A 12,418-nucleotide genomic window follows, 5' to 3' on the forward strand; every position below is an offset into this window, starting at 1 on the left:
TCTACAACAGAGATTAGAACATGTATGTTCATGCATGTATGAACATGATTTTATCTGTTTTGAAAAGCAAGAGCATTTTAAAATTGAAAAAAAGTCAGGGCTTAGAGGTTATAATGGAAGTTTTAGCTATGTTTTCTCCTTCAATAACGGTATAGTTCACTGCAAAAACAGTTAAAGCTGTTCATGACATGACAAACATTTCTTCTAAAGATTTTAGGCTAGAATACATTTTTGCATGCTTCACAAACACCATTGCTTATATCTAAAACAGTTATAGACTGGGGCTGTTTAGGAAGTGGCAAAGTCTATTGACCGTCAATGTTTTCCACCATAGGTGCTGGATTTAATATTTCCAGGGGGATGCCTGAAACATAAACTTATGTATAAAGTCTACAAACTGCACCCACACTGTCAAATAACATTAGGTCAATCCGTTTATCACCCCCCCCCCCCCCCCCCCAACAAAACTATGATAGTTGTACAACACCAATAAAGTTACATACAAGCTTTTCACACTGCACTTAGCCCCAGAACAAGGGAGCTGTTAGCCCCAGGTTAAGAACACTTTTACACTAGTACAACCCCTGCACATTCCAAGTGAGCTAACCCTGACTTTAGCCTAGGGCTTGCTGGCCCAGCTCTGGAGCAGGATTAGCCCTGAGTCTGCAGGGTTATCAGTGTGAAGAATATGCAGTGTGACAAGCCTAATATAGGATTGGATACAGACTTCACAGTTAAAACTCACTGCTTAGACACCAGGTCTAATCCTCTATTCATCTTCATTGGAGTATGGACTGGTTGCTGGAGAGGTGCCAGTTCACATCCTTGGCACTGCCGAGGTGCCCTTGAGCAAGGCCTGAACCCCTAACTGCTTGAGGGATGCCATCACTTTACAACTTATTATTATGGCCCAATGTGAGTAACATTGTAAGAAAACGACTGAAAAGATTGAATTTCCCAAAAGGGATTAATAAAGTTGTTCTTCTTCTTGATTTTACCTCGTAACACTTGTGTATAATAACCGCAAATTCACCGACAAATAGCTATCCATCTTTGCAGATTTTGAGAAAAATTGTGTTTTATTGTAAAACTCCGATTGACTTGTTAAGTTTCAAAGCAGTTCTACTGCCACTGTGTTTCTTTGCAGTCTTATCTTTTACATTTCCCACATCCTCTCTGCAATGCTACAAATTATTTTCAAGGTCACTTGAATGCTTGTCGGACCCGATCATGTAACACAACATGTCATTGTATTGAAATATCTCTGCATGTTAATATGTTTCACACATAGTAATGAAGTAAATTTTTTTTTTTGAGGACACTCAGCATAACCATGTGTCTTTTCCTGTAAATGCTTGAACTGGAAATCACAGAGCTGTAACTATTAAATGCACTGAGGCAACGATTAGGATGGAAACCTGAGGACTTATGTGTCCCTCATGGAAACATGCAGAACTTCTCCTTGCAAAAAAAAAAAAAGATCACCTACCTGTTCCTCTGTTTCTGGCAGGTCTGATGAGGTCTCTGTCATGTTATGCTACCCTATCACACAATATGCAGCACTGGCACCATGGGCGTACAAGTACAGTAATAGGAAGTCACAAACCTCAAAAGGAACTTTGACTCTTGATGAAGTACAGCTCAGTTTTGAACCAACCTAATTTGACAAGGCCTCTTAGAGTCTTTGCTACTGCTCTACTGGTTTCTGAACTGTGAAGTGAGGAAATGAGAGTTGTAATTTGTAGAGCTTTACGTGCTATGCTTTGACTTGATCACGTTTTCTCAAGGCAAAAAACATATTTGCGAGTTACCATTTCATAATCATTCTGTTTCCAAGACTGTTGATTTTTTTCAGCAGCACAAAACGATCTAAAAAATCTTTACATTACAGCTTTTGTTCTTAAGTTGTTGCTTTTTGGCATCAGAAAGGTGCCCATTGACCTTTTACCAAACCCCAACTGAAATCCCTTCAATGACAGCAGTATGATAGGATCAAAGGATACCAATATGAACAGAACACACTGACCTGAATATGCTAAAATAACAGGAAAACAACAGACAATTGCAACTATACAGCATATATTGAAGATAAACAATGTAGTTGTTTCTATCAAGTTTAAGTCAACCTTGTGTGCTCTGCAGATATCAGTTCAACCCTTTTTATTACTCTCTTTATCTATAAAGAAATTCACATACTGAGGTATCAAAAGTGCTAGAAAATATTCTGTATCATAATAGATCACTCAAATATTCGATTTTGGAAATCACCGACCCAGTCTCTACTAGTCTCTACACCATTAAAATGATCTTTCTCCCACAAATATTATACTCCTACTTCAAACTACTAATACTACCTACTACTACTAATACTATCACAAAAGTCATACAATTAACATGTGTAAAAAAACAAGTCAGAAGGTGGTCTGACCTCGCTTTATTTCCTATTGTGTCATTGGGATGTCAACGTAAGAAGTGCTTAAGTTGTGTCTTTAAAAGTTCCTCATAACTCTCAACTAGGCAGGACTGGTGTCTGGTACTACTGTATATACCTCACTACTGGCATGAACTATAAAAAAAAAGTGTTAGCGTCAAGTGTTTGTGTGCGCGTGATGACTGCTCTGTGTTCTCTCCTGTACAAGAGATAATGATCTCAGACTTCCTGATTACAATAAAGCACAGCTTACTAACTATTGACAATAGTCTATTGATGTTAATGTTGCTATTACGAGAGTTTGTATTGATATGAAATATCTGCATTAGAGTGGAAGAGAAGGAAACTGAACTTTTTGAAATACCAATAACGAAGACCTCAGCAAAAGAGAAAGCAAGCAAAGCGGAAGTTACCAAACACACGCGCATGAGTGAGGCTGTCCCAAAGTGCAAAACACATGAAAACATACTCCAATCAGTGTTTTGCACAAATTGTACAAATGCTGAGAAATACGGGCCCATGTTTGTCTTTTTACCCTCTGTGAGCAAGTCCGAAGGTTTGGTTGTGTTGTGTTCCAGGTTTACAGTGACACCTGCTGGTCCTCTGGGGCGCTGAAAAACATAATATTCTCAAACCTCCTCTTTGCAAGGGAAGCTGTGTGCCTACGCCTTTTGTAATGACTCTCTCTTCTTCTAATCTACATAATACATAATCTGTATCATGTCACCACAACTTTTATCATATAGTATTTTTCAAAACTACATGACACAGAGTATTTTGGGTGTGTGTGTGTGTGTGTGTGTGTGTGTGTGTGTGTGTGTGTGTGCGAGAGAGAGAGAGAGAGAGAGAGAGAGAGAGAGAGAGAGAACAGGGTGCACTCTGTGTCTGTGCATGCTACTTACACCATCCCTCTGTTGTTTTTTGTAACATCGAAACTTGCAATTCTTTTTCTCACAGTTCAGTGAAAACATTTTGTCCTTCGGGAAAAAAGAGAGTAAAACAATATAATATATAATCACTGTTTAGCAAATGTGAAATTGCCCCCCATGCCAATTAGTGTAATGTTCGAATAAAGAATAAAGAGCAGTCATGTGAAGCATCATTTGCACGCAAGAAAAGGATGCAGGGTCAAGCAAGCCTGGCGTACTTTATATGTCCATAAAGCACATCTCAACCACAAAAAGTGTATCCAAACAGCCTAGAAAGATCTGGGGTTACCAAGGGTCAACAGTAAAATTATAATAGCTGCTGGAAAACCAAGCCAGAAATGTGTTGTTTGGACTGTAGGAAATGGTTCTACCTTAATGCAAAATCTGTATGAAGTGTATCTGTATCAAAGTGAGACAAATGATCAAATCAGAGCTTGTCACTTCCTTTTTGTGCAAGTGTTGACACCCACAAATCTGCAGCACCTGCATTATGTAGAGGCATTTTTCCGTTGAAGGTGCAGCTTTTGTCTTTGACCCCTTTACTGAAACCGCCATCACACTGGAAGAGACACCGGAGAGTGCAGGATGCTAAAGGTTTACGTGCTCTTGGTTCCTCTCTTCAGAGCCTGTAAGTCACTGCATACAATGTTTTTCGGGCTGAAAATGAATTATGGGTATTGTAAATCTTGCTGGGGCTGAGAGGAGATTTTTTGGAAACTTTTGAAATGTGTAAAGCGATATTTGCATTCAGTGGTCTTTCATTGCTCTCCATCTGTGTTCCAGATGGCGCTCTGCTCTACACTAACCCCGGGCACAACGTGACTCTACCATGTTTCTATGCCTCCAGTGCCAAACACCTGTGTTGGTACAAACAGGTTGCAGGGGAGCAACCTCAAATAATGTCCTCTTTCTACAAGCATCTGCCCAACTCCAACAGCTTCCACAACCAGTTCAAAGGCAACGCACGATTTTCAGTTCATACGGGAGAAGGGTTCTACCATCTGAACATTTCTAATGTCCAGGACTTGGATTCAGCCATGTACTACTGTGGACAAACCAAGATCACGGTCACTGAATTTGACAATGGAACATTTTTGTTTTTAAAAGGTATTTGGCCTTTTGTTTTTTGGACAGTTTCTTTTTGTTATTGCGACGGATTTTCCGTTTCGTGAGCCTTTCTAAAATGTCTGTTTTTCAGAGTCCAGTCGCAGGCCTTTCCTCCAGCAGCCGCTATCCGACTCTGTGAAGCCGGGAGCCTCTGTAACTCTGAACTGCTCACTGCACACTGGAACCAGCGACGGAGCACACAGTGTTTACTGGTTCAAAACACATTCAAGAGACTTGGGAATCATGTACATCCACACACACAGCAGCAGGGAGTGTGTGCAGAGTCTTGAGCCAGACTCTCCTGCACAGAGCTGTGTGTACAGTTTACCGAAGAGGAACGTGAGCCTGTCGGATGCTGGGACGTACTACTGTGCCGTGGCTTCGTGCGGAGAGGTGCTCTTTGGGAAAGGAACAAGATTGGACGTTGGAGGTGAGCAACATATATTCTAAAAAAAAGAAAAATCTAAATTGAAGCTTTTTTTGTGTGTTTAGTCTACATTGCTTTTCATGTTTTCACAGAGAAAAAGGACGACATTTTCCCTGTTCTGATGCCCGGCGTGGTTGCAGCTCTGCTTGCGTCTGTTATATTGAACGTCATCCTCATCAGTATCCTCTGCAAGATGGCCAGGAGAAAGCATCTTCATCCTGGAGGTACAATTAACTAATGTTTTACCAGAGAAGAAGTCTGTCTGTCTTGGAAGTACTTTCTCCTAAAGAAGTAGAATCTGGGGGGGGGGGTTTATAGATTTTTTTCATGAATACACTTTAATGACAATACAAGAAAATAAAATCGGATGCTTTATTATAGGGCTGCACCCACAGACGAGCATCCAAGAATACACCGCTGACAGTCAGGTAACTCTAAAAATCCTCCAAACATATTTTACTATTATTATTTTTTGTATATAGACACATCTGGCGATAATAATTTCGCTTTTTTATCTCCCACAGAATGAGGAACCCGATTCTTTGCCGTACGTAGCTCTGGACTTCAAAAAGAGGCAAAGCAGGAGACAGAGGAGCACAAAGGAGGAGACGATTTACTCTGGAGTCAGACTGACAGACCTGAAGTGACTTTTGCTGTTTAATCGAACCAAAGCCTCCACCTCCAACCACCGCTGCTCTCTTTCCTGTAATTCAAGTTGTTATTAATATATTATTAGAATAAGATCAACTTTTGTGCCTTTAACACCTTCGATAATCTTCAGTCCAGCACATGCTTAACTGCAAAGTGCATTCTTAGAATAAAAACAGCAAAAATAAAAATTCAAAAAAGTGGATTTAGTGAACAATATATATCATTTCTTTCTTTACATCTCAGTCAGCTTTATGATGACCTCCGGCCACCAATGTGGAGATACATATTCCTCAAAGGCGTAAACTTATTTTCATTACTAAAAAGCCCTCACGTGACCTGCATGAGTTTCCTGTAATTTTTCCTGTTTGGATCACACTGCACGCATGTATTAAAGACTGTAAACCAGTGGGGAAACCTTTATCTGCTACCATGACTTCAGGTGGTTGTACCCTCTTCTACATCTCACTCGAAGTCAGCGCACTCACGAGACACAGATCATTTAAAACTGAAACAGCAGAGGCAGAGATATCTCAACTTTTACTCCCTAGTGTGGGTTAAGCTCCAAAAGCACTGGATCCTACATGTCCCATGAGGCAACTCTGATGACATCATCAGGCTTTTTTATTTCTGATTTTTGGACAGCTCCGGCGTCACAGACGCTTACAGAACTGTCTTCACAGGCTGAGTGAAGTTCAGCTCTTGGTCAGTAGGGAGCAGCAGTCCACCTACAGTAGGTATCACACAAAGTGCTCCATCATGATGCTCTTCCTTTTTCTCTTTTTTAAAGCGATCAACGCGTTTAGCTTAACTGATCGCACAACAGTTACATCTTACTGTGATCACCACGCAGCCTAAGATCGGGCAGATAGGTTATTCAAAGTGAACACACCACAGAGACAGGCTAAGGAAGTGCGTCCGCGCATTTCAAAGACTCTTGTGAGGTGCGTCCTGTTTGCTCCACCCACAGAGTGATGAGTTGGTCGACTGACATAAAAATCTTGCCTCAATTTTATGGTTTTCAGCCGGTGAGTTTGGTCAAAATACACATTTGTTTTTCGAAATTATGGAATTTCAGCAGCCAAAGTTGCCTCAGTGAGAAGGTCAGCCTTTAATCATCTGAACCATGTGTCTGCAACACTTTCACCGTCACAAATGTTCTATCCTGTTTCCCATCCCCCCCTCAGAAAAAAAACAACAAAAACAAAACAAATTGAGGACTATGTAATAAAGTGTAAAGTGTTTCTCTGAAACACTCATAAAGACAGCGATGTGTCCTGCAGCCGACTGACTCAAAAGAAAAGAAAAAAAAAAAGAACGCCTCACTTCTGAGTTCCTGCTCGCTGGTCAAGCCCCCCCCCCCCTCGCTCTCCCCCGTAACAGGATGTCTATGTGGTTTTTTTGTGATGCTGTTTGTTTCTTCCAGTCACTTCACAATAACACCTCTGCTCTTTCACTTCTCATTCGCATGTGTATATCTTTACACTCATGTGTTCGTTACCTGGTTAGCAACCAATACACAAAGTCACACATTTGACTTCACATAAACAAAAAGGCATCCAGCCGGCTTGAAACTGTCACACCAGATATAGAAAAAGGGGGAGGAGGAGCATCATGACAGGGTTATTGGGGGCCAGGCCTTTCTCTTCTCTGTAATTTTTTTTTTTTATTCTGGCTAAAGGTTATCTTCATGCTCCTGTTTGTGATATATATATATATTTGGATAAATGTTAAGAGAAACACATTAAAGTAAATAGCTCAATGTCTCTGAGGCAACAGAAGCCACAAAAAGGAGTATATTTTCCCCTAACTGACCTGATTCACTACTCAATACCAAATGCAGAGTGGAAAAAGTCTAGCACTGCCACAAGATGCATCTGCTGCCCAATGTGGCGCACTGGTAGCCAGCTCACAGTCTTTCTGACCTATTTCCAACAGTTATGACAAACAAACTGACCACAGAAAACAAAGAACCTTGTGCAGAAAACAAATCTCCCCAGCAGTTGACGTCGTATCCACATTTGGATCCTCTCATCATACTCTTGCGTACGAAGAGAGGCATAGCGCGTAGTTCCAAGTGTGATGAAGCTGTAGGACTTCAAAAGGGAGAGGGTATCAACATTTGACAATTCAAGGTCACAGCAGCGAGATGACAGATATCGGTGGCAAGTGTGACGGTGTGGATAGACGTTTCCATATCTTACTGGATAAAAGATTCCACTTAAAATGACTTAAAAATGAATACAAATTGATATAGTGGCATGTGGTGCAGGAGTTTGAAACCATATGTGGTTTGATAAAGTTGGGAGTTGTAAATGTTCTAAATTGACCAATTAAAGCTCCTATGAACTGTCATTTCACAAAATCAGCTTTCGGTATTTGTCACTGTGTCCGTTAAGAAGGTAAAAAGAAAAGCTACTTTCATCAGTAACAGACATTGGGCTTACTTGCTTTCATAAAATGCATTATAAAATGTGGGCATTTTGGTTTGTTTTGAATGAAGAAAAGAACAGGTCGGGGGGTCAGCTGAATAATAATAATGGAGCACCTTCGATAGTAACTCAAACTTCATCAGCGGATGACCTGAGCAACAAGCGTCCCCCACCCACACGGTTTTTGGGAAGTTCAGCACAAAAACATGACAGTATTGAGCACGTGGCTCCAAATGACGTTGAAGACATAACCAATTTTGACAAGCGGCCACATGCTCGACTTGCCGAAACCACAGTAAACAATTCTTCTCAATAAAGCACTTCCACCTTGCTTGTACTCATAAACTCATGCGTTATCTTAGGAAAGCATTTTGACATACAGCACTGCTTCCCATTGTCTGACTCACATTATCTTAAAACAAGAACGGGAGGGTCTATCTTGGCTTGGACTCGTTTGAGACGCAGCGAAGCTTTGGGCGCCCCACATGGTCACTTTGCACGACTCTGGAAGCATGGGTACGAGTGAGAAGAGCATTGGTCAGTAATGCCTCGTCTCTACTGAGTCAACAACTGTAGAGCGTGTACCGCAGTTTTGCTAAAGCATGTACATGCAGACCACAAACATCAAAAGGGTTATTTGAGTCACACACACACACACATGCAAACACACAGTGGCCTGCTTCTGCTTGGTGAAGGTGTACTGTGCACGGGAGAGGCTGGGGGAATTATACAAAAATACTGAATTAGCTTCAACCGTGGGAGCAGATGCACCTGACAACAATCTGACCATTTTGTCACTCCAACACATATTATACACACATGAACAGTGAAAACCTTGAACCCCACGTGACATTCAAGCACCATGAGTCCGTTACGCGAAGCAAATCTTCAACCCTCCCTCGCCAGCTACTGTTTAAAGTCATATACTACAAACAATGTGTACTTTAAATGGCTTTCTTTGTCAAGGATTTCCTAGAAAGCAGAATTTGAATTGCATTACCATGGAAAAAGGATCTGACTGTGTGAAATAGATTCAAGCTGTACGTTCCATTCGGTGGATTATATTTCATGCCATTTTCTGAGAATTGCAGATAGATTTTTCTGTACTGACATGAAGTGAAACCAACAGCTGTCAGTCTAACATGGTAGGAGATGGTTACAGAAGGTTGCGTGTGATTTGAGCAGGCATGACAAAACATAGAAGAAGAAAAAAATCCCCCAGTGTCATTCATCACTTGTCTTTATCTCGTATTACAGTAGTAAAAAAGTTACAGAAGCAACGCTAGCTGTTCCAGTGCTAATATTAGCAAGCTTGGCTAACTAGCAGGCTAGCTTCCACTTTCCGAGTGCAATACTTTTAATGGCATGGCTGCTTCCAGATATTATAAGTTGTAAAGTAGGGTGACCATATTTTCAAGCCCCCAAACCGGGACCCTTAACTGTACCCATTCATGCACACGCGCATGCATGCGCTTATGCATGCACCGTAAGCGTTTTTCATCCGGATGTTTTCAGCGCAACAGCCTCGACAAAATTCAGACTTGTGGTGCATTGTTTATTGTTTTTGCATTGGGTTAGGTGATAACGAGTGGGACAGAACATGACAAACGTCAGTCTAAGCACTGAAAACAAGCATAATATTGTAATTATTATTTCAGTTGTGTTGAAAACCAGGACAATTTTTGTGTTTTACGGATATTTGGTCGGGACTCGGGACACGCAGCTTGAAACCGGGACAATCCCGGACGAACCCGGGGACAGACATGGGACAGAAAAGTGCTGGAAGAGCAGAAAGAGACATTTCGTGTCAACAGTCACGGGCTACAGTACATAGAGCCATGACATGCTCTGTTCATCAGCGCACCACGGTATTTGACATGGCGTCTCCTGCAAATGCCAACACTTTTAGTTTATGCTTCCTTCCACTAAAAATGAGGAGAACTCAAATTTCAGTTTAAGTTTAAGATGCTGTGGCTGAGGTATTTTTCCTCTGTGTATCCTCCCCATGTGCCCATATGTGGCAGAAGCTAATGGGGGGCATATTAACAAGGTGTGGTACATGTATATTTATACACGAGTGTACAACAAGTTGTGAACATTAACTTTAAAGTTCTTTGGTTGAATCACTTGACCTGATTTCTGTTTTCTCTCCCACACACTCCCTTTCAACCCACTTAACCATTTTAAACACACACATCCCTGAAAAGGCACTTTCTTACACAAGCAGTCCTGTAAATAATCTCAGAAGCACATCTAAATCTAACAAACAGAATGACAAACTTGTGTCGAGACTGAAGAATACAGCATGTTCTTTAAGGGCTGTTCTTTAAACACTGACATGCACCAACCTCTACACCTCCATTCAAAAATGGAGAGAATTTCCATCTCATACAAACCTGGTGTCACACATACTGTCCTCCAGTGTCACTGAAAGACTCAAAAAAGACTCAATCAGCCCCGTTTACGCCTCCAGTCACCTGATCAGGCTCATCTTTTGCAAAGGAACAAATCGCCTGGCTCTAAACCAAACCAGTCAGCTTAGCCAATCACAAACAGCCTTCGTCTCCTATAAGAGTTGGGTGTGTCCGTCAACACACAGGATACAGACTGCAGAGCGTCAGGGATGATGCCCCTATGCACTTTTCTTGTGCTTCTCAGTGAAATCTGTGAGTATTTTACACTCTTTTTCACTGCTTCTATGCGCAGGAATATATTTTGAATGAGAGGGATGATATTTTAAAAGTGTAAATGATGTAATTTTGCACATTTCTATGCAGGTCAGGCGCCAGCTGTCAACGAGACCTCAGGTATAATTCAGAACACTGGGGTCATAACAGCTACAGTTGGGGAGACTGTGACTTTGAAATGTTATTGTCAAAATGATGCTGTGACTTTCCTTTCTTGGTACCAGCAAAGCTTGGGAGGCAAACCTCTCGTCATATCAACTCGGATGAAGCACAACACAAAAGCTTCCATCTACCCCGCGTATAAAGAAAGGTTTCAAGTCTTAGCAGAAGGTGAGAAAGGCATCAACCATCTCATAATCAGAAACGTTAGCCTGTCGGAATCAGCAACATATTACTGTGGGGTTTTAGAATTCAACGCAATTGAATTTGGACATGGGGCTTTCCTTCACGTCAAATCATCACTGTCCAACACCCAAGCTGTTGTCCATCAACCGGCGTTGGAGCCACTTTGGCCGGGAGACTCTGTGAATTTGAGCTGCACAGCCTACACTGAACCATGTGCAGCGGAGCAGAGCTTCTACTGGTTCAGACATGGTGCGGCTCAGCCTGCAGTCATGTATCGCAGTGCAGGGCAGTGTAAAGACCTCTCCAGCCAAGGGTCTCACATGAAAAACTGCACTTTAAACCTCCCTATTAAGTCTGTGGGCTCCTCTGACACGGGGATGTACTACTGCGCTCTGGCTTCCTGTGGGGAGATTGTTTTTGGAAATGGAACGAGGGTGGAGATTGCAGGTAGGTGATAAAAGCTGATATTGCATATGATTGTTTTTTCCACCCTGGACGACATAAAAATTGCCATTAAATTGACTACATTTATTGTATATCCATAAATATAAACATATAAAAGGGATGTGGGATATGTTTTCTCTTGACTGGCATGTTAGGACATTCTACCAAAGTACCCCCTCTCCTGGTGTATTGCCTTTGCGTGGCATTGGCAGTTTCCATCATCATGCTCCTTGCCTTGGCTCTCATCATGCACAAGTTGAATCAAAAGTCCTGCTCTGTCTGCAACGGTAAGATTTTCACAATAAAGGTATTTACATTTCTTCTGTATCGACCTTGCTTGATCACCCATGTACTTTGATTTGCAGGGAATGTTTCTCACTTGACGACTTCTGCAGCTTCTGACGCCATGGTAGGTGAATTAACTGCACTGGTAGAGGGCACATATCATATCACCCATTAGCATTTTTTCTTCTAACACTCTATTTAATTCATTTGCCATTGCGATTTTGTCCTCACCAGGGCCAGGACGCAGACATTCTCCATTACGCTGCTCTGAGCCTGAACAGAGCCAGAGAACGACGTCACCAAGAGGACAACATGGAGAGTGATTGTGTATACGCTGGAGTAAAGAGTAGAAGAGAGTGAAGTCGGACTTTGCCTTTCCTGTCAGTCACAACACTTCCAACCACTAAATTTACCAGATGAAAAATATAGAATAAAATATATTTTTTGTACAATGTGTTTGCATTTTTATGTAAAATATGTTCTGCACCGGTCACATGGGTCTTCACCTCCGTACATACAGTTCACAATGGAGGCTCTTGAAAATCCCCCACGATCTATTAATATCTTGCCAGAAAACTAAGCACAGGTCGCACCTTTCAATCTATAGCCGGCTCTCACCGTTTACCTTTCACTCCTGTGGTGAAGGTGGTGTGACCCACAGAAGTTTCCATTGGTGGAAACAT

General features: G+C 41.6%; 2 protein-coding genes across 2 annotated transcripts; both read left to right on the top strand.

The window, feature by feature from the left end:
- Nucleotides 1–3,945: 3,945 nt before the first annotated feature.
- Nucleotides 3,946–5,834, top strand: LOC139306300 (polymeric immunoglobulin receptor-like). The gene is made up of 6 exons (XM_070930241.1): nucleotides 3,946–3,988; nucleotides 4,144–4,467; nucleotides 4,559–4,897; nucleotides 4,987–5,098; nucleotides 5,271–5,322; nucleotides 5,419–5,834. Exons 1-6 carry the CDS (start codon nucleotides 3,946–3,948, stop codon nucleotides 5,539–5,541), a joined length of 993 nt encoding a protein of 330 aa, XP_070786342.1. The 3' UTR covers nucleotides 5,542–5,834.
- A 4,763-nt stretch (nucleotides 5,835–10,597) lies between these two features.
- LOC139305895 (uncharacterized) lies at nucleotides 10,598–12,142 on the top strand. Its single transcript, XM_070929845.1, has 5 exons — nucleotides 10,598–10,640; nucleotides 10,752–11,453; nucleotides 11,621–11,737; nucleotides 11,816–11,859; nucleotides 11,970–12,142. The coding sequence occupies exons 1-5, from the start codon at nucleotides 10,598–10,600 to the stop codon at nucleotides 12,093–12,095; spliced, it is 1,032 nt and encodes a 343-aa protein (XP_070785946.1). The 3' UTR covers nucleotides 12,096–12,142.
- Nucleotides 12,143–12,418: the final 276 nt, after the last annotated feature.

This window comes from Enoplosus armatus, chromosome 23, assembly GCF_043641665.1.
Source record: "Enoplosus armatus isolate fEnoArm2 chromosome 23, fEnoArm2.hap1, whole genome shotgun sequence".
NCBI classification, from domain to species: domain Eukaryota; kingdom Metazoa; phylum Chordata; class Actinopteri; order Centrarchiformes; family Enoplosidae; genus Enoplosus; species Enoplosus armatus.